The sequence below is a fragment of the Lynx rufus genome, unplaced genomic scaffold (genome assembly GCF_022079265.1).
Source record: "Lynx rufus isolate CCGP_SWC_20201006 ecotype Redwood Valley unplaced genomic scaffold, mLynRuf1.p SCAF_7, whole genome shotgun sequence".
Classification (NCBI taxonomy): Eukaryota; Metazoa; Chordata; class Mammalia; order Carnivora; family Felidae; genus Lynx; species Lynx rufus.
The window spans coordinates 75,004,825-75,032,175 of record NW_025814889.1 but is presented as its reverse complement, the minus strand read 5'-3'; the positions used below and the strand labels follow the sequence as shown (position 1 = coordinate 75,032,175).

Below are 27,351 nucleotides of genomic sequence, written 5' to 3'. Positions count from 1 at the left end.
CCCATCAGGTCAGACCATCCTCCCTGGACCAGTTCTTCAAATACAATGAGATTTTCTCTATTATTTGCTTCAGTGATTCAGTGACAAACTTCACCACCAGCCAAGCAACAGAATGAGGTGGGATATGATTTTCAAATTATTATCCTGTTTATTTATACCAATGCTTGATTCGTTAACCCTGGTTGTTAACAGGGCACTAGATGCCAGGTATCACAGAGTATTCTTTCTGGGACTGTGAACCACAAATAAGAATTTATACTCCTATAGATCCTAGTGCTTTCTTAGGTTGAACTTCAGTTTCTTCTTGGACAAGTCCCAGGCTTGTCTGGAGCATAGCTCACTGACTTCTCTTGCCCAGATTCTGACCTCAGCCCCAATATGTCCACTGGGTCCGTGATTCCAAGCCATATCTTGGATTAAACATTGCTCTCTGACCCTCCCTGCCTTTTCTGGGGCCTGAAGAGGAGAATATCTAGGTACAAGTTCTAGAGGGGCATTCCAAAGTACAGATGATGGGAATGGCCCACTGCCTGACCTATCAGGAAATCACCTACCGAGAATACAAAGCTAAAAGGAGTGGCAGTAATTGGGTACATCTCTTCTAAAATTAAGATAGGCAACTTAAGATATTTAAAGACATAGAGAAAAAAATAAAGATATGGAGAAGAGAAGGGAGTCCACCCAGAGGTAGCTAAATGGCAAACACCCACACCAAATATGAGAAAGGGAGAGGGGGAAGAAAGAGTGAGAAGTAGAAGTGGAAAAGGGAGAGCAAAAGACTAATACAGGGGGTAGAGTGAGAGTGTATAGAAAAAGGAGTGGGAGAAAAGAAAATGAAGAGTAGTTGGCAGGACTTAAGGTTAAAAAGGAATATACTAACCAACTATAAGCATCTGAAAGTGGAAGGGATCTGATATCCTAACTCAAAGACAAGATGAAAAGTACAAGAGAGATTTAATATGAACATAATGACTTCCTAAAATTTACAATAATGAGAAAAGAACATGAGTTTCTGAATTCTCATTCTCTGATGATAGAAAAAGAACAAGACTTATCCCAGAAGCAAAGGGACAGATCAAGATTTTCTGAAGGTCCATTCCAAAAAGGCTGAATTTGTGCCCTGCTCATAGCTTCCCTTGTCTCACAGTGATGGTTGCATACTTTCCACCCAATGGTGCAGAGCCCTAAGTCTCAACCCCAGTAGGAAAACTGTCTCCTATGAGGAAAGCACACAATAAAGAGTTCACAAGTATGCCCCATCTCCAGCATGCACAGCATGGGTGTTTGATGCAATAGTGGCAACCACTAGGAGAAGGAGTCTGGAAAGAGGATGGATGACTGGTAAGCATGGCTGTTTCCAGAAGTATCCAAATTATTATCAGCTAAGGGACAATGCCAAAGGCTAGAATTTATTGTTTTCTCTGAAACTTCAATCATTTATCGTTTTAAATATATACACTAAGACTAAGCATTTTTTTCTTCTAGAAAAATATGTCTTTAAACATTTCCCAAGTGCTTCCTAAATATGATCTTCTATAAGCTAATAGCCACTGTGTCTTCCTTCAAATACTCCATTCCTCAATTTCTTAAACCATTCCTCAGTTAGCCTGGGTTCCAAGCCCTACTATCTGAGTTTTGCACCTTTGAATACATTTTTGTTAGTGGCTAATCCTTCAACATTTGGAGCCCTGTATAAGATGCAGTACTTCACTTGAGGCCTGTCCAAACCAGAGTAAAGTATAACCATCACTTCCTCAATTTTTGATATTACAATTCCATGTATGCAGCCTATAGTGACCTTGATATCTTCACTGCCCCATAACATGGCCACTTACATATTTTACTAAAGTTCTAAAATGTTTACCGCCGCTCGTTATTCCTTTATAGCTGGGTTTCTGGGCCCAAGTGAGTACCTTGCATTCCCCTACAACTATCTCACCTGTGCTTTTCCTGTCCTCCCTCCTCAAGCAGGCCGCAGATGGTGGACCTAAGGAATGGGAGCACAGTGACGGAGTTTATCCTCGTGGGCTTCGAGCAGAGCTCCTCTTCCACTCGGGCATTGCTCTTTGCCCTCTTCCTAGCCCTCTACAGCCTTGCCATGGCCATGAATGGCCTCATCATCTTCATCACCTGGACAGACCCCAGACTCAACAGCCCCATGTACTTCTTCCTTGGCCATCTGTCCTTCCTGGATGTCTGCTTCATCACCACCACCATCCCACAGATGCTAATCCACCTGGTGGTCAAGAACCACACTGTCTCCTTTGTCTCTTGCTTGACCCAGATGTACCTGGTCTTCTGTGTGGGTGTAGCCGAGTGCATCCTCTTGGCTTTTATGGCCTATGACCGTTACGTTGCTATCTGCCACCCACTCAGTTACGCCCAGATCATGAGCCAGCATGTCTGTGTGAGGCTGGTGAGTACTGCCTGGTTCTTTGGGCTGATCAATGGCATCTTTCTTGAGTATATGTCATTCCGGAATCCCTTCTGCAGAGACAACCACATAGAAAACTTCTTCTGTGAGGCCCCCATAGTGATTGCCCTCTCTTGTGGAGACCCCCAGTTTAGCCTGAAAATGATCTTTGCCGATGCCATCGTGGTGCTGCTCAGCCCCATGGTGCTCATTGTTATCTCCTACGCCCGCATCCTGGCCTCCATCCTTGGCAGAACCTCTTCCTCAGGTCGGGGGAAGACCTTCTCTACTTGTGCCTCCCATCTGACTGTGGTCATCTTTTTCTATACCTCAGCCATGTTCTCTTACATGAATCCTCGCAGCACACACGGCCCTGACAAAGACAAGCCTTTCTCCCTTCTCTACACCATCATCACCCCCATGTGTAACCCCATCATCTATAGTTTTCGAAACAAGGAAATGAAGGGGGCCATGGTGAGGGCCCTTGGGAGGACCAGCCTGGCCCAGGCAGAATCTATCTAGTGGGAAGACTCCTGGAAGAGAGGTCTCCCCACCGCCCACCCAAGTCTTGACAATTGGGCAACTCTCCAATGCTGAGAGCCTCCAGGAAAGAGCACTCATAGCTTTCTTTCTACTAGCATCAGTCCTGGAAGATCCTATTGATGTCTAATGCTCATCTGTCTGATTTCACTTCAAGCATTGTTTTCTCTTAGGCCTTCCTGAGGATAATTTAAGACTTTCATGTTTTTCTTCTATGTTGTCACATCTTTTAAAGGCATAAGTGCACTTAACTCCATTTAATTTTTTTCGTACAGTACTTTTACATACTATTCCTAGCCTGAGTTTTGCATACACATTTAGGAGCAAACTTTTCTCTTTCAACTTATCATTGTAGTGTTCTTTTCTTTCTCACATTCCACTCTCATATCCTGAATCCACCCTCATCCACCCCACTCCTACATAAGAAAAAATAGGGGAAGAAGTTAAGAAAAAGGGAATTAGGGAGCAGTGTTGACATTAAGAAAAGTCAGAGAAAAGAAGAAAAAGAAAAACTAAGGATGATAAGCCTGAACTCCATCTTCTTAGCTTCCATTAGCCCATAAGGGAGAACTTTTATGATGGCTTTAAGTGGCTACCATAACACTGCATTCAACTTATGTTTATGCTTGTGTGTTGTTGAGGAAATGCAGGTGAGATAGACCAATATGTCAAATCCCTTCTAAATCTTCTAGTTTCCTTAAGTAACATGACTGTTTGATATTTCCCTTATGATCCAAGTGGTCAATGCCTCTTCCAAGCTTCTCAGACTATTAGTTTCCTTCCCTGGTATATACTCCAAATTAACTCCCCTCTCCCTACTGCCTTCCTTTTTCCCAACCATCTTTCATTTCATTGCACCTTACTTCCCAGCTTAAATAGACATATTTCATTCCCTGTACTTTAAGTAACATCTCTCCACACTATCTCTACCATTGCAGAACCTTTCCATTTGCAACCCTAACCCCTCTCACTTCTTCTAGCTTTTCTCCTTAACCAAATTTAGTGTCCCTTGAAAGAGCATTATATTCTTAACCACTCTTTTTTTTTTAAATTGCATCTTTCTCATGCCTCTTTCTTAATAATAGGAAAGGGAACAGGTCTGTTATTTTCTGGTGCCACTTCCATAAGATGAATGCACCTCAGTTAGGATTCCCTCAAATAGATGTACTACCCTTTCCATATTATACAAATCACACTACCTTCTGCAATGACTTAAAGCAGTAGCTTCACTCCACAAAATTCTAATCTTTTGAGTCCAAATTGGTGAATCTCTAGATATCAGAGGACATGCGAGAAGCACTTCTCAGTCAGCAAGGAGGAAGAAATGAAACACCACTATAATTGAGAAGAAACAATAAACACAGAACAAAAAATTTTCCATTATCAAAGAGAAATTACACCAGGCAAAGTTAAACAGGAAAGAAAGACTTTATTTAAGACTACTGCAATAGGAGGGGAAGCTGGGTGGCTGCTAGTTGAGCGTCTGACTTTGGCTCGGGTCATGATCTCAGTTTGTGGGTTCAGGCCCCGCATCAGGCTCGCTGCTATCAGCGCAGAGGCCTGCTTCAGATCCTCTGTCTCCTTCTCTCTCTCCCCTTCCCCCTGCTCTCATTCTCTCTTAAAAATAAATAAACAGGGGCGCCTGGGTGGCGCAGTTGGTTGAGCGTCCAACTTCAGCCAGGTCACGATCTCGCGGTCCGTGAGTTCGAGCCCCGCGTCAGGCTCTGGGCTGATGGCTCGGAGCCTGGAGCCTGTTTCCGATTCTGTGTCTCCCCTTCTCTCTGCCCCTCCCCGTTCATGCTCTGTCTCTGTCCCAAAATAAATAAAAAACGTTGAAAAAAATTAAAAAAAAAATAAACATAAAAAAATAATAGACTATTGCAATAGGAGATTGAACTCAACTCTACTAAAACAAGTGGCTGGAGAGTTCTTAAGAGCCGCAGTAGGGCTCCCTGTGTGTGGTGACTGGTCTTACTCAAAGGAAAAGTAAGTTTACAGGTTGTAGTTTTGCAATTTGGAGCAAGATGCCCATTGATGTTGGGCTCCTACCCTCCCATAGAGACTAGGAAATAGGAATGCCATCTTTCTGAGGGTTGCATTTTAAAGGAATGGCTCCCACAAACAATAAGAGACTCTTAACTACAGAGAACAAACTGAGGCTTAATGGGGCAGGGAATGGGTGATGGCATTGAGGAAGGCACTCGTTGGGATGAGCACTGGGTGTAGCGTGTAAGTGATGAAGCACGGGAATCTACTCCAGAAGCCATGAACACACTGTATACACTGTATATTAGCTAGCTTGACAACAAATTATATTAAAAATAAAAATAAAATAAAAAATAAAATTAAAATAAAATAAAATAAAATAAAATAAAATAAAATAAAATAAAATAAAATAAAATAAAATAAAAAAGGGATGGCTCCCAGGTCATTGAGAAAGACCTTCCCTGGGTCTGGAAACTAGCAAAAGGCTTTAAAGGAGATTCATATACATTTCAAAAGGGGCACAGAAAGATTGGCAATTACAAATTTTCTAAAATAAATGCTCTGAGAAAAGGGGCCAGGGGCCTATACTTAAGATGAAACCTGTCTAAAGTTGTCATGCAGAAAGGGAAAGGATAGGGCCTTCGTGGTCACCATGGAGAACAAAAGAAGGGCTTATTCTTCCCCCTAGGATCTCAGCTTCTTCTCCAAGTTTGAGAATTCCTGTCTCAAAGAGGCTTTAAGAGAAACAAACAAAAAGTAAGAAAGGGAAAGAAGAGGGTGCTTTTTGCAAAGTTTCCAAGAAATTTCTTGGCTTTACATTTGCCCAACACTGTTGTATGCTGACATTGTAACAAGACACAGTTCTGGCTTTTAAGCTCAAAGTTTAATAGGGTAATATAATATAATATAATATAATATAATATATTAATGGTAATATAAAGAACAAACGTTATAAGAGGCCTATACAAAGTATGTTGGGAGGGCAGATAACAGCAGCCCACATTTTTTTTTTTTATAGATTTTTTTTTTCAACGTTTTATTTTATTTTTGGGACAGAGAGAGACAGAGCATGAATTGGGGAAGGGCAGAGAGAGAGGGAGACACAGAATCGGAAACAGGCTCCAGGCTCTGAGCCATCAGCCCAGAGCCTGACGCGGGGCTCGAACTCACGGACAGCAGCCCACATTTATCAAGCACTTATGTTCTAACAGCTCTACATTTGATCTTCACAATACCCTGGAAGTACATTACCTCCATTTTAAGAGGCAAAACTGGGGCTCATAGAGGTTAATTTGTTCAAAATCACACATTTCAAATGGCATTTCTAAGTGGGCAGCAGTTCCAGAGCCCACATTTAGCCTAAGGATGTAACTGAATAACTGTCCCAAAGAATGGAGCAGGCTTTATACTGAGGAGATGGTATTAGAACTAAGCCTTAAAGAATAAGCAGTGAATTGTAAAGTGGGGTGGGGTGGGGCGGGGAGGCTAGAAGCTGGGGTTGAGTAACTCCAGGTATAACGAACTGCCTGATTCCTTGTTGAAATGCTTTCAACGTGGAAGGTGGAGGGTGAGTATGGCCAGGAATGTTGTAAAATCGGGATGAGCGACCTAAACTGTCTTCTCAAGGGCGAGCACTTTCTCATTCAAGGACCTGGGCTCTGGGAGGCCGGGGCACCAACGGACCTTGCAGGGGCAGGGGTGCGGAGGCAGCGCTCCAACGCCAGAGAAGCCGACGCCTTGGTGGGTCTCCTGCTTCAGCCTCTGCCCCGGTTCCTGAGCCCGGGAGGCACACAAAAAGCCCCCAGCGACTGCGAAAACGCACGTAAATGCAACAACCAGAAATCACTCCGAAATGACCGTCTCGTCCCAGCCCCCTCACTATCCGTATGCAAAACCACTTGTCGCGGGAGGATGCACGACAAGCCTCTAAGGTTACCACAGTTCAGCCCAGGCCCTGAAAACGTGGGGAGGGAACCCAGGAATTCTAGCTCTGGTTCCAGCTCTTCCAGCCTTCAGGATCCCTCCTAAAACCGACGCCATGTTTCCCAATCTAGCATGCCCAAACTACCCATGAGGCTTTGGGCCCTGACCCGATTGCGGAGGGTAAAGAAGATGGGCGTGGTCAGCACTAAACAAACAAACAAACAAAACAAACCTGCGGCCAATCACCCTTCCCCAACTCCTCGGATCACCGTTATGGCAGCCAATGAGCGTCTTCTTGGCCGCGCTGGGGCGGGATTGCGCTAACCTGAAGACCTCCCGGGAACACGAGCTATTCTGGGAGACTAGGCAGCAGCCGCGCCCGGCGGTAGCTGCGTCTCTTGGGTTTGGAATACCCTCCCAGCTGAGTGGAAATGCTGAAATGCCGCTCCCCTTTGATGGAGGATGGGATGCGCTGGGATGGGATGGGATGGGATGGGGGCGGAGCAAGGCTGGAGGCTGGGCTGAGCATAGATCTTTGCCTATCACGTCGAGTCCTCCTACCTCCTAGCCTAGTCCACCGATCTGTAGCTTCGATATTTTCAGGTGATAGTGAATAATTGTTGGGCTCCTCCTCCCTTCTAGACAACGCCGGTGTCTTCGGAACTTCTTTACCTCCCTTTGCAGTTACTCCAGGAAGCCTTCCTTGGCTCCTTCCCTTTCTGGATTCATTGGACTTTATTTGGGTTCCCTTCATAACCAATGCATTTTCCTAACACTGTACTCTTACTTCTTTACTTCTCTGTCTTCCCCACTGATATATGATTCATTTATGCGTCCTTAGCATAGTACCTGGAGGTGTTGTAGCGCTATTTTCTCAACGTAGCAGAATCCTGATGTTTTAAACCAAAATAGCAAAACTCTTCTAGTAGGAGTGGAGAGGGAGTGTCCAGAGCCTTGAACCCCCCAAGGAAGCCCCTGAGGCATTCATCATTAGTGACTTAAGCTAAATATTCACTTTAATATCTAGAAATATGGCTTACCCAGGACATGAAAATTAAACGTCTAGATCCTCTATAGGGAACTCTTAAAGTCTTATCTTTTTGGACTTCCAATTTGATTGCATGTTTGTTTTTATTTTCTAGTCTACAGGCCTAGATATCTCTTTGCCTCTGCAGATCAATTCCTGGCCGTCTTTACCCAGCTCTGGGCTTGGGAGGCTGACCTGCATGGAACCAGGTCAACAGATCCCCTGACCCCTGGCTTTCTATTGGGTTCAGCCAATGAGTAGTATAGGCAGAAGATTAGAGGGAAGTAGGAATGTGAGGTTAGGCTGTTTAATCCTCTGGCTCTTTCCCTGTGGCATTGTGGCAAGCTCACTTGAGTCCCTTTAGGTAAGATCTCAGCTCTTGTCATTGTAGCCTTCTCTACCTAGTATCTATTTCTAAGTGGTGGAACTGCATCTCCCATTACCTCTTCAGGCTTAGCCCCTCTAATACCAGATTTGGGGTACTGTAGCTCCTTTGCAGTTTCCCTACAACCTACCCACACCGTTATAAATAAACCTTTATGAAATTCCCCAAACTATCCTAATTTGAATATGCCATCTGGTTTCTGGAGATACCTAATATAAGACCATTCTCTTTTACAGAGGTAATGAAATCAGTTTTTTTCAAATGGAAACATTTTGGAGGCTATATGATGTAGTACAAAGAGAATGGGCTTTGAAGTTAGAGAAAGCTGAGTTTCATGTCATTCAATTATTCATTTGTTTGGCAAATGTTCCACAGTCCTATTGGCCATGGGAGATACCTTAGAGGGTGCTATGGCACTCAGCCCATTCTCCAAGAACCCTCTTCTTCTCCCACTGGGGTGAGCCCTGGCAGTCAAGTTAGTACTATGGAACACCACACCCCATTATCACCACAATCAGTGCAGCAAAGCTAGATTGATTAAGTCCTCTTTCCTAGGAATTTGGAATTGGTATGCAGCAGATATACCCACTTTGGGGCTGGAACAGGCAGATACTCAGATATGGAGCCATTGTCTTCTTCCATGTATGTGAAGAAGCAAAGAAAATTGGCAGATAGGGAGAATAGATTGAAGTCGGAGGACAGAGAGAAGCAAAGATAGAAAACCATATCTTCAGAGAAAGAGCCTGAGATAATGGTTGCCCTGGTTTCGTCAACCTTGGAGGGCCAATTGCATTTTTGCTCTTGGGTTTTGGAGATAACCTGGCATCTTTATAATAAACATTTTTCCCTCAAAATTATTATAGATAGGTTTACATTTCTTGCAACCAAAAAAGTTCTAAGATATCTACCTCATGTGGTTATGGGGATTAAATGAGATGAGGTATTTCAAACATCTAAAATCAGTGCCTCCAAAAATGTATATAGCACCCCATGTGTTCTGAGCATCAAAGGTATCAATTCTTTGTATTTCTTTTTTGGAATAACGAGCCTATTTTGCTGTCAGTATTTTTACAAGTGTTTCCTCATTTCGGCTTTTTCTTCTCTAAGTGCTATTCTGTTCATGGTTTAGTGCTGATAAATTTGTGTTTGTGTTTTCCTGTAGCAGAATCCTGATGTTTTGAAGTTTTTGTTCCTTGAAGGATTGAGTTCATCATACTCCTCAGTTCATGATACACCATCATTGTGCCTGCAAGGAAAAACCCTCTTGTTTTATGTCTTTATTTCTTTATTCCATCTTTACATTCTATCTCCACTCCCATTCTTCCCCAACAATAGGCAATTTTCTGATGTGTTTAGTGTGTATATTTCTGTTTAAATGTGTTCTTAGAAAATAGTTATTATTTGGTAGGCATGTATTTTTAAATGTATTCCAAAGCTACTGAGTTATAGGTCTCATTCTGTGTCTTACATTTTTCACTAAGCACTGTTTTTCATCTCCATCCATCTTGCCATATGCTAACGTTTAATCTGTTCTTTCACACTGATGCCATGGTGTGCATTTGCCATGTTGTACTTCTCCACTACTCCAGTGATGAACACCCACATTGCCCCCAGCTCCACTTCACTACAAATAACTCTGCAATGAACATCCTCTTATTAGCCCCCTTCTGAACTTGTAAAGAATTTGTTTTATGTTACTTAAGAGAGAGATTACAGGGTTATAGGGTATGAATCTATTTAATGTGTCCAAGTAATGCCAACTTGCTTTCCAGCAGTGGTGAAACCAATCTTGTAGCAGATTTCCACATCCCTGACATCTGTAACTCTCTAGATTTTTAATTTTTGCTGGTGTGATAGGTATAAACTAATATATAATTGTTGGTTCAATGTGCTTTTGATTATTGATGGTTTTGATCAAATTTCTATATGCATATTAGCTTTTTCCTATTTTTTAAATTGCCTATTGATATCTTTTGCACCTTTTTTTTTCTATCTGGTTGCTGTTCATTTGTAGGAGAACCATATCTATTCTAAGGCTATTATATCCTTGTCAGTTTTAGACAAAGCAAATAGTTTCTTATTCTGCCATCTACCTATTAGCTTTGTCCATGTTGGCCTTTGTAGAAAACAAATCTTTATTTTGTAATCAAATCCCCCAGTTTTTTTGCCTTATACTTTGTGCATTTGAAAGTATTGAAATATATGGACTACTCTCTTAGTTATGCTTACTCTCTGCCTGACATCTCTAAATCTGAGTTCATTGGCAAGGTCCCTGTGATCATTCATTCCAGTCCTCTTCATTGGACTCCAAAGCAATGGTACTGACTAAATTTTATTCTTAAGAGAACGCCATCTTCTTTGAGCCTTTTCCCCCTATAGAGTTGCAGGCTATAAAAATCATACCTTCTAGTTACTTGAAGTCAGGTTTCCAGTAGCCCTGGACTACCTCTTACCTTACTTCCTTGGCTATCAGGAAGAACCAAAATGCAATAGTTACTTTCAATATTTTCCTCACCCTCATTTCACCAATCAATTCCATCTTTGTGGGTCAGAATCTGACCCAGAATCATCTTTCCTCTGCCATCTTCTTCCTTCTGAAGGATTCTATTACATTAAATCAACTTCCCCTCACTTCTGGAACTTCTTTGTGCCAGTTTCATAATTTGTTCCTGGGATCTATAATCCAGTTCATCTGTTTTGGTGGAATCTAGCACATTTTTACAATAATATTGCTTCTTTTCCTCTCCTTTACCTTCACCTAAATAATTCATTTCCTGTTTCCACTCTCAAGGATATAAAATCCCATATAAGACTGTCTTCATGATGTAAAGTGCTACTCTTTTATCATTTTCTTTGTTTTTTATTGTATTCCTCCGCTTACTTTCTTATGTCTCTTTCCTTCTTCCATTCCCTACACTTTTTCTTCCTCTTTTCCTTTCTGAATTTTATAAATGCTAAGAGCAGGGGCTGACTTTCTGTAGATCACAGCAAAGAAGCTGCTTATGTTCCCACATATATGTGGTGTGTATCACATGACTGCCAATTCCTTTCCAGCTGCACATCAGATCCCAATTGTTTATTTGGAACAATGTACCGCACCTTTTCTCACTGCCGTGTCCCAGACATGAGTCCCACCCTACCAAGTTTCTTTATATCTGTGAGAATTTATTTTTCTCATTGTACAAAATCTCAAGTTCTATTTGTATATTACCTGTACTTTGTGCACGGGTGTAGAGGCCATAAGTATTTTTCCCCAACCTCTTTCTACTTACTTTTTCCAGAGAAGTATGAGATGCCAGCTCAGCTATTGCTTTTCTTCCAATGTTGTACTTGATGTCCTCTGTAGTATAAATTTTTGTGGGTTTTCTCAGTATTTCTTTACTTTTGTCCTCTCCATTTTACTTGTTTCCCCCACCCCTTGGCCCCCATCACACACATACACACCATTTCCATTTTAAAATTGAGGTACCCTTAATTCAGTTGACAATGCTCAAAGAAAACAGATTTTCCCTTCAATATTCTGAGAAGTACTCTCTCCCAATTTGAGAGCACACCGTTCCTTTATCATTAGACTATGAGAAACTTAAGGGCAGAGACCATGACTTCTTAGAGTCTGCCCCAGTGCCTACCACCTTCCATGATACATAGTAGGCAGTTGGTAAATACTTGTTGGCAAATTGACTCAGTCATGGTTTCCTTCTTGGGTGTCTTTTTCCTTCATGCTTATAAGAATTATTCACCTGTTCTAAAGGAATGTTGACTTGCCCTTTTTATTATTGAAGCTGAACCACCAGTTAGTATATTATAACTACTAATAGCAGAGATGGGGCACCTGGGTGGCTCAGTCGAGAATCCTACTTCAGCTTAGGTCATGATCTTGTGGTTCATGGGTTTGAGCCTGCTTCAGATTCTTTGTCTCCATCTCTCTCTGTCCCTCCCCCCCCCTCAAAAAACAAATAAACATTAAAAAAGAACTACTTGTAGCAGAGAAATGTGCAGTACCATTTAATGGGTTAAAAAAACAACACTGATCTATATAATTTAGACAGAGTTCTGGTTCTGATATTGTCATTAACTATGCAACCTTGGGTATGTCATCTCATCTATTTCTTTAGTTATATGCAATGGCATCATATATTCACTGCAGGAGACTACACTTTTTTATAAAGTGCTTGGAGTAGAATAAGGTAAATTTCTCTCATCCAGGCACTAAATGGGAGAGAAACTATTTTTTTCAAAATAAGAGAAAGAATTTGCTTGTTACTCTGGAGCAGGCAGGAGGAAGAAGAGAGTAAAGAAAGGATAGGGTAGAGGAGCCTGTGAAAGGCATAAACTCCTCAATGGGAACTCTCCTTGTGATCACTTCTCCCTCATCTTTTTTTATTCAAGTCTACAGTAAAAATTTTTCAGTACCTAGTAAGGTTATATTTGTTATTGAAACCAGTGAAAGGGCTGTTTTATGTGTCCAAGAGCTGATAAGAAGTCAAACTGAGGCAGCTTGCATGGACTCAGGATTGTGGATGCAGAAAGAAGCAAAAGGAAAATAAACCATAAGATGCTACAGGCATGTATGGAATCCTGTGGAATTCCCAGATTTTGGCATTTGAATTTGGACCAAATTTAATCAGATCTCTAAGGGACATAGCAGCCTCTTCAGACATCTGAGTTATACATAAAATGGTTATATTGGGGTGCCTGGGTGGCTCAGTCGGTTGATCATCCAACCCTTGATTTTGGCTCGGGTCATGATCCCAGCGTCATGGGAATGAGCCCCACGTTGGGCTCCATGCTGAGCATGGACTTAAGACTCTCTCTTTTTCTCTCTCTCACCCTCTCTCTCCCTCCACCCATCTCCCCTGCTCAAGTTTGTGCTCTCTCTCTCTCTCTCTAAAATAAAATAAAAATAACACATAAATAAATAAAATGGCTATATGATCATCACTAAGATTTCTTTCAGCAGTAACACTTTTGAAGATTCTAAGAGATGGGGACATATTTTTTTATTACCAGTTCTAAAATTCTGTATTTTTTTTAAATTCTGTATTTAAGGCTCAAACATTTATTTCTGATTATAAGGAAGTTCCCATGCTACTGATTTCATCAATTCCAAATATACTTCCCACTCCCCCATTTTAACACTTCTGAAATGGGATGTGTCTCATAATCAGTAATCAATGTCAGCTTACAATCACTGTTGGCCAAGCAGCAGTCATGACATTGTTGTCATTGCCTACACATGCCTGGGCCTAGTTGTTATTCTAGGTGGTATGACTGGAAATCTACAACCCCTTGATGTTTCAGTTAATTGACCATTCAAGGACCATTTGAAGGAATATTCGTTCTGGTTGTTGTCTGAAAATATTCCTTGAACACTTTCTGGCAAGATCAAAAAGTTCCAGCTTTAAAACTTGCAGAATAGATTTTTTTGGCCTGGAATAAATTGCCAGAGACAATAGCGAAGCTCTCTTTTTAAGAAATGCTGCTTCGCTAACACTTAAAATGACCCAGAGAATATAATGTTTGGAAAAATAACAGACATCAACAACCTTGAGTCAAAAGTGATTCAGAAGTGTCAGACTCAATATGAAGAAATTATAAGAATACCATAATGACTTTAAATTATATTTGTGTGCTTTGGAGTGATACAAAAAAAAAAACCCGTCTCTTTCTAAATAAGTCTTTCTAAATAAACTTTTTAAACAGAATAAAAGGGGCGCCTGGGTGGCGCAGTCGGTTAAGCGTCTGACTTCAGCCAGGTCATGATCTCGCGGTCCGTGAGTTCGAGCCCCGCGTCAGGCTCTGGGCTGATGGCTCGGAGCCTGGAGCCTGTTTCTGATTCTGTGTCTCCCTCTCTCTCTGCCCCTCCCCCGTTCATGCTCTGTCTCTCTCTGTCCCAAAAATAAATAAACGTTGAAAAAAAAAATTAAAAATAAATAAATAAATAAATGGAATAAAATTTTTAAATAAAATTGATAAAGCATAGTGAAAGTTTAATTGGCAGTGTTTTTTTTCGCTCTTAATGGCACCTAAAATAATTATGTGTCACAATTGATGATGCCTTAAAGTCAATAACATATGGTAAATACTTAAGAGAATATAAAAATTAGAAAGAAGTTCCAGCCCTCAAGATATTCATAATCTGGAAGGGGGAATAACAAGCACATAAATAACAGAAGTGAGTAAATAAACAATAGAAGTAAGGAAAATATAATAATTATCCCCAAAAGAAGTACCAACAAAAAGATTTGGATATTCATGAGGTGCCTGGGTAGCTCAGTCAGTTAAGCTTCTGACTTCAACTCAGGTCATGATCTCACGGTTTGTGGGTTCAAGCCCTGAGTCCAGCTCTGTTCTGACAGCTTGGAGCCTGGAGCCTGTTTGGGATTCTGTGTCTCCCTCTCTCTCTGCTCCCCTGCTCATGCTCTGTCTGCCTCTCTCTCTCTCAAAAAAAATAACAAACATTTTTAAAAGTTTAAAATAAAAGATTTAGATATTTAAAGGAGGAAGAGATCACATTAGGAAAGACTCCATGAAGGAAGTAGCATTTGAGAAGGACCTCAAAGAACTGGTAGGATTCCAACTGGCAGAGACAGAATGGAGCAGGAAGAGTAAAGAGAATGAGCAAAGAATCAGATGTGGGAAAGTGGGAATTTGTGGGGAATGGTAAATAACTTATTTTGACTACAGGGTTTGTTTAACCTTTTCATTTTATAGGTCTCTTTAAGAATTGGATGAAAGCAATGAATTGAATTCCTAGAAATAAAAGCACAAATTCATAATCAAAAAGTTTTACATACCCCTTCTGGGGACTTAACCGTTTGCAGGTAGCATAAGAGAGAGAAGAGGGAAAAGCAGCCTTCCCAGACCCCATGAGAAGCTGGTACAGGTGACCAAGGCTGCAGAAATCCCTTTTCTAGAGGAGAGATTTGCATCTGACTGCACTTGGGAAGAATGACTAAGAGAAATGGAGTCAAGGGCCAGGAGGGACTCGTCCAGTCTACTCATCCAAAGATTAAAAGAACTGGGATACCCTTGGGAATCATTTCTAGCTGACTGGATGATACAGACTTCCAAAGATGGAATGATGGCTAGACAGCGTACCTGGGAAATAAATGTATGGGTTAAAAAAAAGTATGCCAGGGTCTTATCCAAGGGGACCTTGACTCCCTACAACCACTGGATTTTATACTTAATTCAAGAAGTAATAGGGACATGATGTAGATTTCTGAGGAGGATAAATGTTCAGAGCTGTGGTTTAGGAAGACTTACCTTCAGGATTATAGGTATGTGAGAGGCCAGGGGAGACCAGTTAGGAGTTTATTGCAGTTGGTTTTTATATTGTTCAAATACATTCTATTTATTCAGCTTCCCCTGCCACCCACTATTTGGCAAAGAGCCAGGCCTTTAGTAAGCATTTGGTAGGGCTTGCTGAATTGAAAGCCATAAATTCAGAGGGTCTCCTTGTAATGTCCCTATTCCTCGCCAGGTGGCACCATGACAGCATTATTTACAGAGCCGACTTCCTTCCACAAGCACAGTGCTTCCAAGCAGAAAGGCTGTGCTTCTGTGAGGGAATTTACCTTCTGGGGACAATCTAGAAGTTGGGGGGAAGTGGTAGTTGGGATAAAAGATTCAAGAATACTCCTTTTGTACTTCTATATAATTGCTTACTGTCACAGAGTATTTTGGCTGAATTTCTATCCCTAGGCATGTACCTGTGGAAAGGTGCCTAGGAAAACCTGCCTTTGCAAAGATGCAGTTTTCTGTCTTGCGAGAAGTATAAAATTGAGTATATTGGGGAAAGAACTGTTTCTTAGTTCTGGGAAAACTTCTAAGTGAGCCATTTCATTACACATATCAAGCAGAGACCATAGTCTGTGGTAACACATAAAAATGCATATTTATGTTGGAGGCCATTTTGCATCTCTTATAAAAATAAGTATTGGGGTGCCTCGGTGGCTCAGTCAATTAAGCATCCAAGTTGATTTCAGCTCAGGTCATGATCTCCCAGTTCGTGGGATCGAGTCCAGCATCAGGTTTTGCACTGACAGTGCAGAGCCTGCTTGGGATTCCCTCTCTCCCTCTCTCTCTGCCCCTCCTCCGCTCACATGTCCGTGCTCTCTCGTGCTTGCTCTCTCTTAAAACAAATCAGCACTGGGGCACCTGGGTGGCTCAGTTGGTTGGGCGTCCGACTTCAGCTCAGGTCATGATCTCGCGGTCCGGGAGTTCGAGCCCCGCGTCGGGCTCTGTGCTGACTGCTCAGAGCCTGGAGCCTGTTTCGGATTTTGTGTCTCCCTCTCTCTCTGCCCCTCCCCCGTTCATGCTCTGTCTCTCTCTGTCTCAAAAATAAATAAACGTTAAAAAAATGTTAAAAAAAAAACAAATCAGGGGCGCCTGGGTGGCGCAGTCGGTTGAGCGTCCGACTTCAGCCAGGTCACGATCTCGCGGTCCGGGAGTTGGAGCCCCGCGTCAGGCTCCGTGCTGATGGCTCGGAGCCTGGAGCCTGTTTCTGATTCTGTGTCTCCCTCTCTCTCTGCCCCTCCCCCGTTCATGCTCTGTCTCTCTCTGTCCCAAAAATAAATAAAAACGTTGAAAAAAAAATTTAAAAAAAAAAATAAAAAAAAACAAATCAGCACTTAAAAATAACAATATTATTATTTCTCTAGAACAGAGTTTAGTTGTACCAGGTTCAAGTTGTACCTTATTTCTATGAAAGTGTAGGTCTTTTCATTTTGAGATTAAGAACTAACTCTGAGAGATTTCCCTTAGAAATCAATATCCGCAGCAACAGAGTTATGGTGAGTTACATGCAGTGCCATGTTAGGCCCCAACATAAAGTGCAGCACAAAGCTTTGGGGGGACAGGGTGCATCTCCTCACCTTTACACATCAGCAGTGCTCTGGCAAACTCCCAAGTATGAGAAGACTTGGAAATAATGGGAGACAGGATTCTTAGCACATTTTAATGTGTGTTGATATAATTTGAACTTGTTGCATAGGTGGTGAGTAATCAGATTTATGTGAAGATTTCAATTCAAAGTAGGAAATACTCTGGAGGTCCCAGGAGGCAAAGGTGCAATACAGTACCAGTTCGGCAGGGAAATTTCTTCTTTGGTATTTTTCAAGTTAAAAAGCCTCATTATTCTTTAGCTCAGTGATTCTTTTTTGCTTAATTCTTACCTTTAAGAATTACATTGAAACAACAGATCTCTCTAAGGAATATTGATACTTACAGAATTTTGCATTCAATTTCAAGAAGCTGTGTCCCGGCGAAGTTCAACAGGGACCCTGTCCATGAGTCCCAGGTTAGGAATCTCACCTGAAGCTCACTCATCAGGAGCATCCCAAAGGAGAAATGCAAGAGGAGGATAGGGAATAGGGAGAAATAAGATGATGGGAGAACAACTGTGCTGCCCCCCCTAGGAGATGCTGGTACAGGTGACTTTAAAAAGCTGAAGGACTGTTTTTTTCTGGGGAGATTTTAATCTGGACTTGGGAGGAATCGCTGGAGAACTTTTAGGAGGCCCAGGGCTAAGGGACTTATGACACGTTTAGGACAGTGGGCATAGGAAGGAGAACTGAAATGGAGCCAAACGGTAAAGAGCTCAACCAGACCTATAGAGCCTAATGGGCTAAACTGCTTGTGATTCCTGTCAGACTCTGCAGAATCTGAGCCACAGGACCCAGGAAAGAGGCACAAGAATGAAGCCATGTTGGGGAATACCCAGGAGCATTGGCTCCTTCCTCTCAAGAAGCACGTCCAGAAGGCCATCTTCTCAGTGCCATCATTATGTTATCGTCCACTAGACTCTGATGAGAGCCACTAACCAAAACTTGAACTTCCATTTCTTATTCTGAGAAGATGAAGAGACCAAACCTAATGCTATTTCCTTTTCAGGACTCTGAGACTCTTGACTGGGGAAATAAGGGGCCTGAAGATCTAAATAACAGAGCAATTAACACAGCAGTTCCAATTTAGGGTTCTTTAAGTCAGAAGACCTGGGTTTAAGTCCTCGTTCTTAAAGCCAGCTAAGCTAAGCCAAGCACTAGCTGTGTGACCTTGAGAAAGTCTTGGCGTCTGTTTCTGAAACTGTTAAGTGAGAATAAAAATAGTGCTTACTTCTTGTTGGAGATAAAAGTGAACAGTGTCTGGCACACTGTGAATGCTCAGTAAGTGACAGATGTTATTGTTATTGGTGTTAAATGCTGGAACTATAACAGGAAACTATTTCCCAGCCTTTGGGGATAGTTCCCCACAAATATGCTTCAGCTACCCTCTCTAGGGCCCCAGCACACATTCCCCAACCACTGAACAACCCACAGCTTCCTCTGGTTATCCTATGTATACAGGGCTGGCCCCGAAAATCTTTTTGGCCTGTAACTGCATGACATTTATGATGAGGCCCATATCACCTCGGGAATCTCATCATACGCCTTTATTTGATTCTCCTGAAAGTTAAAGAGTTCATTAGACAGAGAAGGATTATATAAAAAGAGAGCTTCTAGCACCTTCTCAAGGTAGTTTTGTTTTCCCAGAGGAGCCAGTCACTACCATCCCCATCCCAAGAAAACTATAAAAAAACTAACATTTGCACAAGAATTTCTACAGGTCTAACAACTTCTTGTCCCCATTTTACACACGCAGAAATTAAGTCTCAAGCAGTAAACCAAGTCTCAAACAGTCATTCAGTGTTGGAACTGAGATTCAAACCCAGATCTGTGATTCCAGTGCTCTTTCAACCTCTCCACAGCAAGCAGTAGCAAGAACACACACACACACACACACACACACACACACACACACATACACACACATACACACACACACACCCCATGCACACCACACACACACACACAGAGCATTCCAACTCATTCTTCTCCCAAATTTGTTTGGGACAGCCTTGGGAAATTCCATTGCCCAAGGGAGCAGACAATAGCTGATGTCAGTCTAAGCTCCACGGGGAATACCTTACCAGCGGTCTCCACTAGAGGCCTGAGGCAGTTATTTGTGGTTTCTTTTGTGATGTGTCACTCTACTCCCAGAGATCCCGGGCAATCCCTCCCAAACAATACCCACAATACCGCATCCCTAACCCTCCCATGGAACAGGTGTCATGCCTGCCATTCCAGGACTCAGATTTGGAAGTCATCTCCCAGGGACCAGGTGCTTCACTGAAAAGAAGTCACTTGCACACCTGGAGTTCAGCTACTAAAAACTGATGTTAGTTTGGGAGTCTCAACACATACCCTCTCCTTCTCCCCTGTCCAGCTTGAGTTCAAGGTCCAGGATGGAAGGGAAAGTAGGTTGAGTTGGCAGTGTGTGTCCTGACCAGTTCAGGGTCAGTCAACTCCTTGGAACCGGAGGTAAGGAGAGAGGAGGGAAGGCATGGCTTGTGCAGTCCCAACTAAGCCCTGGTCCATGTAACGGGCCCAGAAGCCCCACCCTGACATCCCCCTAGTACCAGTCAGCAAGGAGGGGAGATGACGCCTCTTTATTAAGGTTAACACCAAGGAAAGCATTGAGAAGGAATACACAGTGGAGGAGAAAGGGCACACAAAGTCACTACTCGAGGAGGTGGAAGGGAGGCACATCAGTTAAGAACCTCAGGACAGCCACATGCTCCATGCCCTGGTTGTGAGGGAAAAGAGGAAAGGAGAGGGGAAAGCGCCATGATAGCCTGGGGCTCACAGAAGGGTCTGAAGCCCCCTGAACCTAACACCAGAGCCACAAGCCCTGCCCCTCAGGGCTCACACACTACTGCACAAGTCGACATACGTAACACACACAAGACATTATGGAGGCAACACCGAGAGGCAGCGGGCAGGGACAAATTGACAGGAAAAGGAACTGAAGTTAAGCAGGTGTAGCCAGGAGAGAGACAGTTTTTGGCTGCAGCCTCCAAGAGTCCCTCAAACGTCCCCTAAATCTGGGCTGCTGCTGAGCACCCCCAAGTCTCTGCCTGTGTACTGGGCTCTTTGTTCTCTAAGCCCCAGTGAGTGGATAAAGCAATCCCAGATGAAGTCAGTGACAAGGCAGGATCCGCTCTGCATGCAAAAATCCTAGAGGTTGAGCTATTATGTCTTCATGCACATTCATAGCCAGCTCCTCCCAGCCCAGGGGCCCTTGGAACCCCATTCACTTAGATTCCTAGGGCTGCAGTTCCCTCCTCAAGCTTCCTTTACCAATCAGCAGCCGCAGAGATCTGTGAGGGGGAGAGGCTTCTGCAGAGCGCTGAATATCTTGGATTTCAGCAGAAGGGTAAATTTTCTGTTGCCAGAACAGAATACCCCCAATTCCTTAGTTTCTAGGTAAATCGTTAAGAGATTATTTGCCATAGTCCTAGATAAGTCCTTTTTCAGAATAGAAAAAGCAGAATTTTATTTACACAATTCAGGGGTTCTCCTGTTGACCGGGGAGGGGGAATGGGCAGGGTAGGGGGTGGAAGGGAGTCCAGAGATGGGCGCTTCCTCTCCCGGAACCTCACCTTTCCGCAGTTTGCTACGTCTCCCTCGGTTGGGCAGAAGGGATTCTTGACGCTCCCAAAGTCCTTCACCCTATAAATCCTTCCTCGAGGGAGTCTCTCTGCCTGACCCACATGAGCAGCGGTCGGAGTGAAGCATGCTGCACCGCACCGTTCAGTCCCCTCGCGTCATGCACTCGGAAACCCAAAGCCAGCCCGGGAAAGTAGTGCCCCCTCGGAGTCCCCTCACAGAGAGGCCTCGCCCTCCAGCTGCAGCAGGGTAATGTCGGGCAGATCGAGGGGCTCCACAAGTGGCCCGTCCCCCCCAAGGAGACCAGCACAGGGGCTCTCGGGGCGCTCACAGTGACTAGTGGGTGTGGCGGAGCTGGGCATCTCCTTCTCCTCTTCTTCATCGTCGTCCTCGTCCTCGGGATCGCGACCCAGCAAACCGCTGTCCCCGATCCCAGGCGAAGGGGTCTCCGGCTCTTGGCGGGCACCCGGGAAGCTCCCCTTGCCGCCGACCACGCCCAGACCGCCCTGGCGGGGCGCCGTGGTCATAATCTGGCACATGGAGACGATGGCCCGCTGGTTGGCGCACACGTCGTCCGAGAGCACCTGGATGTGCGAGGCCTGCTCGTCCAGGGCCCCCCGCATGGCCCTCACGTCCTCAAACAGGGCCTGCAGCTGGGCCTTCAGGTGCTCCATCAGTTCCTTCATGCCGCCGTTGTACTCCCCGGAGATCACGTCCCCCACGGCCGGCACGGTGGACACCTCCAGAGGTGCCGGCATGTCGCCGCCGTCCTTGGTCATGATCTCCAGCAGACCGTCCTCCATTGAATGGCAGAAGCGGGCGGTGGCGGCTCTGGGTCCGGTCCAGCCCGGCCTCCGGGGTTGGGGGGTGAGGTGGGGGAGAGGGACGGGGAAGGGGGAGAGGTCCCCGGAGGGGCGGGGAGGAACCGAGGGCAGAGGAGGCTCCCGAGAGGGCGGGGAGCCGACGTGAGGAGACGAGTCCCGGGCGGAGGGCGCGGGCAGGATCGGGGGAGGCCGGAAAGAGCCGGCGGGACGAGGACCCGGCGAGAGTCCCGGGCCGGCGACTCTCCGGCTTGCCCCGGGGCGAAAGCGCCCAGACCTGCCTCGCCTCCCGAACTGCGCCCGTGTCAGCGCCGCTCTCCCGGCGCCACGAGCTGCGAGGACCCGCGGGTTCTCTGGGTCACAGAAGCGCTCGCGGAGGGGCCCGGGCGGAGGCCAGCAGCGGGTACCGCTCGGGAATACCCCCGGCCATTAACGGGCAGCGCCCGCGAGTGTGCTTGGAGTGGCAGGGGCGGGTCTCCCGGCCTCGCCGCGGATGCTCCCCTGTTTCCAAGGCGACGCACGGCACGTAAATGACGTGTGTCTCCATGGCAACCAGGAAGTAGGGAAGAAAAGGAAGGATGGTTGCGAAGCTGCAGTGGGGCTCGGGAGTCGGAACGGGCGGGTGGGGCAGGAGGGGAGGGGACGCCGCAGTGGCCTCCGCTGAGTGGAGAGAGCGTGTGGCTGCGATGTTTAATCGGGCAGCATGAGAGAGCAGTTTGCTGCATGAAACCCCAGGTCGGGGAGACATCGTCCCTCCCCCCGTCTGGGTGCTAGACCCTGAGCGCGACCGCCTTGGAAGGATTTTCACCCACCCGCAATCCTTTCTCAGAGGACGGCGCCAGAGCCGGGTCCTGCTTCTGTGTCCTCCAGCCGTCCGCAGGAGAGCAGAGAGGGTGGAGAGGCCGACGCTGGTCCCAGACTGGAACTGGGGCGCCGCGGCGCCCCGGCGGTGCAGAGGGTGGGGAGGGCACTACGCAGGGTGTCTGTCGCCTTTCCCTCCGGCTCCTGCAGTGAATCAGCCCTCGCCGCGTGGTTAGCACAGAAGCTAAGAAAGGGTGGGATTCCCTCCCGTCTGAGATGAGCCCCAACCGTTCCTACGGCACTGGGAGTTTCTGCAGGATGGTGGGGCAAAGTACTTAAGTTTTGAGAACGAAAGCTCCATAAGGGCAGAGATTTTGTGTCTCCGCGCCCTCAACCGCGGAGTCCCCAGCACCGAAAATAGTGCCTGGCACGTAGTAAGTAAATGCTCTCTGTGTATGTTGAACGAATATTTTAACAAGAACCACCATGCCCCCCGTTCCCTCTTCCAGAACTCCGCAACCCACACAGAGTTGAGTTTAGGAGATCTGAATTCAATTTTGTTTTTGCCATTTAATTCAGAAGCCTTGGATAAATAATTTTCCTGATCTGTTAGGGCATTGGACTGGGTAATCTAGATTATTCCTAACTCCGAATAACATTCTGCAACAGCTCACAGGTAAAAGGGTAAACTGTTGGCTGTGTGTGGAAGGGATGGGTAAGGACATGGGGGGATGGGTGTGAAAGCAGTTTCCCCTCCGCAGGCCCAGTGGCCACGTACAGACACCCACTGAGTGTCTCAACCTTTGTGACAACTCCTTTCCCTATTGGAGAGGTGGAGTGGAGAAGGGGGGTGGGTAAGAAAGAAAATTTGAATTTAATATATTTACAGATGACTTGAGATTGAGAAGCAAAAGCACCTGGTCAGCAGCATACTAACTAGTAAATGACCCTAGTAAATTGGAGACGCCAAGTGGCCGGAAACTAAAAATGAATTTCAAGAGAAGAAATAAATTTAAGGAGGAGAAACAAACTGTATCACTTCAAGATGGGGAAGAGCTAGGTACAGCTGAGTGTTTTGCACACTAGTAGTTCAGCCTTAGCAAACGTGTTACCTTTGGGTTTCCCTGGTAAGGAAGAGCGGGGCTGACCCAAAGAAACTTTCCCAGAGCTAAAGAACCGTTTGGCTTATGCCTGTTTCACTATTAAAATAGAAATAAGTGGGGAAATAACCTAAAAGTAGAATATTTAACCTAAGGCATTGCCGATATAATCAAGTACTTAACAGCCTTTAGAAATTTGTTTTCCCAAAACAACTATATGAACAAATCAAAACCCCTACGGTGTGATATTTCCTAAAATAAATGATGCAGTCCTATTTGCTTGCTCATTCCTTTGTCCATTCCCCAAACTTGCGGCTCTCTCACCTTGGTTATTACTTCTGCCTCCACCCTGTTCCCCACGGATTATTCCTAAAGCTTAGGAGACGACAGAAATATTTGGCTTTCCTAAGCACAGCCAAAGTGGACTAGTATTTACCAGAAAAAAAAGACTTTTACCAGAAAAACTATAGGAAAACTAGAAACAGAGACAACACACACACACACACACAGAGAGAGAGAGAGAGAGAGAGAGAGAGAGAGAGAGAGCTGAGCTTCTACAGCATAAGCTTCTAATCATAAGATAGCAAGCATATTCTCAGGCATACAGGTTCAACCCCACTGTTCATCCTTTCCTGGAGAGTTCTGCTATAGCCAGAAAAGACATGAATTTCAGGTTTTTTTGCCAGGGTCTGTGACTTCACATTCTTGACCAGCACTTCACGTGGTTGATTGCATCTTGCCAGCTTTCTCACCTTTCAGGTGGGTCCCTGCCTTCTACCTGTAAAGAGTAACCCTGTCCCTAGTATAGGGCCTCCCATCTTAGCTTCAATCTTACATTAAACATAGTCCCCATATAGTGAGAGCTGGGTTATGTCATCATACAGGGCTTTTTGCCACTATTGTTGAGGATACCATGTATGTTAAGGCTTTTAAGCATAAGATTACATCATGCTGCCCAGAGATGTTAGCATGAAGTCTGCTGAGAGTACAGGGGGTCTGAGCCTAGAGGGAGGGGAAATTATTGGAGAAGCACAAAAGAACATGGGAGACAGGTGCAGAGATCAAGGGGTGTGACTGATCCAGCCAAGTTCCAGGTCAGACATTTGAGAGTCAAGGGTAGGCAGGAAGTTGGGGAGTAGACCAGTAGCAGGACTTGAAAATGTAAGGAGGAGACAATCGGTGCATCAGATTCAGAACCAGATCATTTTAGGAATTGTGTGTAAAAATGGGACTAGGGAAAATGGGAGAAGGGTCTAGCCTCTGAAAAATAAGAGAGACAGATGCAGAGAGTGAAGGAACCTCAGTCAACTGGCCAGGTTTCAGGGCTGGGACCTCTGGACACCAGTGCCCTAGGGTTTGTTGAATGGGTCCATTCCCATGCAAAAGAGGGCTGAATGGGTACTCTGGCCATGTCATTAGAGTATTCACACATATCATGTATGCCACATAGCAAAAAAAAAATAATAATAATAACCCCTTATGCTTCCTGTCTTTCTCTTACCTTCCAGAAACCACCTTAGTTGTTCTATTCCTTCATCCCAGTCTCATGAGCCAGTGGAGTGAAGAGATTCCATGGAGCATAGATACAGGTCTCCATCAGGTACACCTAGTTCCAAACATCACAGCCTCACTAGAATGGTAATTGTCAGTAGTCTCTGCCATTTTCCTCTAACTGGCATCCAGTTTATTTCCAGTTTCTCTTTAATATAGCTGGTATACTTTTTGCACTGTAACTCCAACAGCCATGATGAAGATGCTCACTTGACCCAGATCTAGAGTGATGATCAAAATCAAAGTAGAACTGACTGCTATACCTTAGGTCCATGATCCCAGACAGTACTCCCCAGATGTAAGTCTTACGGCATTGAGTTGCCTTATGGCATCTCAGCATGATGTCACATTCAAAAGAAACACATCCAATAGCCAAAAAGAATTAAAAAGCAATTTATATTAGTCTCTGGGACTTTATTATAGTTTTTTATTCTTTATTTATTATTTATTATAGTTTATTATAGTCTCTGGGAAAACTCTAAAGGAATTTGCATTCCCAGCACAGAGCAAAAGATCTTCAACTTTTCTTCCCTCCTTCTCTATTCATCTTGTACATCGTGACATAGCTGTAGCTGCCATCCCCTCTCCTTTCTCTGCAGACACCCCCAAACTTTCTCTCAAGCCTGGCCTTTGTTTTCTCATTCCCCTGCTTACTTCACTTCTTGGATGTATTCTTTTTCTCTTCTGCAGGAAGGAACTCCTGGTCCTTGTTTCAGCTCCTTTGATTTTTGTTCTCCATTCTGCACCATTCTCAGTGACAGGGGTCTCCTTCCTAGGGGGCAAGAAAGACTGAGAACACCCATTGTTGTGAGTTTGGTCTCTCACCAAACTCTGCCTGGTGTTACAGACAGCCTGTTTTGCTCATTTCCTTTACTCTTGTACAGAGAAATGGGCATGGTAGTTTGCAAGGACCCTGAGCTACTATAAGCCTCCAGCTTGGAGAGGGTGTCCAACCGTCCACACTCTCAAGAACTCTATTGTCACAGACATGACCATAGACACACACACACACGCACCTATGCACCCACACCCTCACTTAAGTCTGAGCAAGACTTCCAGTGGCTTGTTCTATGCCCTTGAACTATTTTTAGGAGTCTTAAAAAGACCATTCCCCCTACATTTCTTTCTCTTCTATATCAGCTTTACTCAAAGCAAGAATTCCAGGGGACCTTCCAACTTCTTATGCAGTCCGAATTTCCACTACAAATAACCCGTCATTCCAATTAAACTTGTTGTGCTGGTGTTCACCCTGTCTCCCCTTTCTGCATTACCCACTGCAACAGCTTCTTTGTGGCAACACCAGCAGAGGCTTATTTCTTCTCTCAGTGTATTATGTCCAATCATTTATCATGTGCCACTCTGGCAGGACTAGTTCCAGTCCAAGTGTTGCTGGGTAGTTGGCCACAGACTGGCATTTGGAGCTCTGGGGCCACCCATGATGCCTGGTACAGGGCCTCATGCACCCTCCATCATTTCCATGTGTTTTCTGCACCCAGAAAGTTGCCAACAGCTCAGGGACTGGTTTGGCCCCAAGTCAGAATCCTCAACAGGCACTGATGATGCTTTACCACCCGAGAACACTCATAAATTTTTGGTGCCATAGGACAATTTTGCTTGACAAATTGCCTCTCCCAGAGTATCGGTCCAATTTGGAGGAAACTCTGTCTAAGCATCTGGGCAGGGTATGGACTCTGGTATGTCTGCCCTTCCATTTAAAGGAATGTATAGAAATATAGTGTTCCTCTATACTGACTTATGCAGACTTCCCAGCCTCTTCCCGCCTGTTGTATCCTGAGCAATCTGTAGTATTCTATTGTAGACAACTCATACAAAATGTTGTGGTCTCACTCTTACTGTTACATCTAGTTATGCTCTCTCTCCATGCCTCTCAGAGACCCTAAAATAGTATCAGAGGTAGCTTCTACCACTTCCTTTTTGCTACGAGGTAGTATACCAAGGATAAGCAAGGCATTGCCAACTGCATTTTAGCAGCGACTATGAGGGTGCACTATGCTTCCATTCCATTACACACATGTGGGGACCACACTACTATTCGTGATGGTGTCACACACTGGGTCCCCAAAAGGTGACCCACATCCTCAAAGTACTGCAACAGTGCGGGATCTTAGACAGAAGTGAGGAGAAGGGTCCTCTCCCCACCTTTTTCACCCAGCCCCTCAAGCCACTGTTTTAAAAAGTCTTACGTGAAAACAGCTCCATCTTCTATGGTCAACCATAAGTTTCACGGTTTACAGGCCCAATGCCTGCTTTGTTTTCTTTAAGGTGCAAGGATCCCCTTCACTCCAGAACTCT

At 44.6% G+C, this 27,351-nt stretch overlaps 2 protein-coding genes across 2 annotated transcripts; one reads left to right on the top strand and one right to left on the bottom strand.

Annotated features, from left to right (window-relative positions):
- Positions 1-4,447, top strand: LOC124501683 (olfactory receptor 10AD1). The gene is made up of 2 exons (XM_047066059.1): positions 1-117; positions 1,972-4,447. The coding sequence occupies exons 1-2, from the start codon at positions 113-115 to the stop codon at positions 2,933-2,935; spliced, it is 969 nt and encodes a 322-aa protein (XP_046922015.1). The 5' UTR covers positions 1-112; the 3' UTR covers positions 2,936-4,447.
- Positions 4,448-20,980: 16,533 nt separating this feature from the next.
- Positions 20,981-21,568, bottom strand: CCDC184 (coiled-coil domain containing 184). Its single transcript, XM_047065652.1, has one exon. It carries the CDS (start codon positions 21,566-21,568, stop codon positions 20,981-20,983), a length of 588 nt encoding a protein of 195 aa, XP_046921608.1.
- Between the last annotated feature and the right edge of the window lie 5,783 nt (positions 21,569-27,351).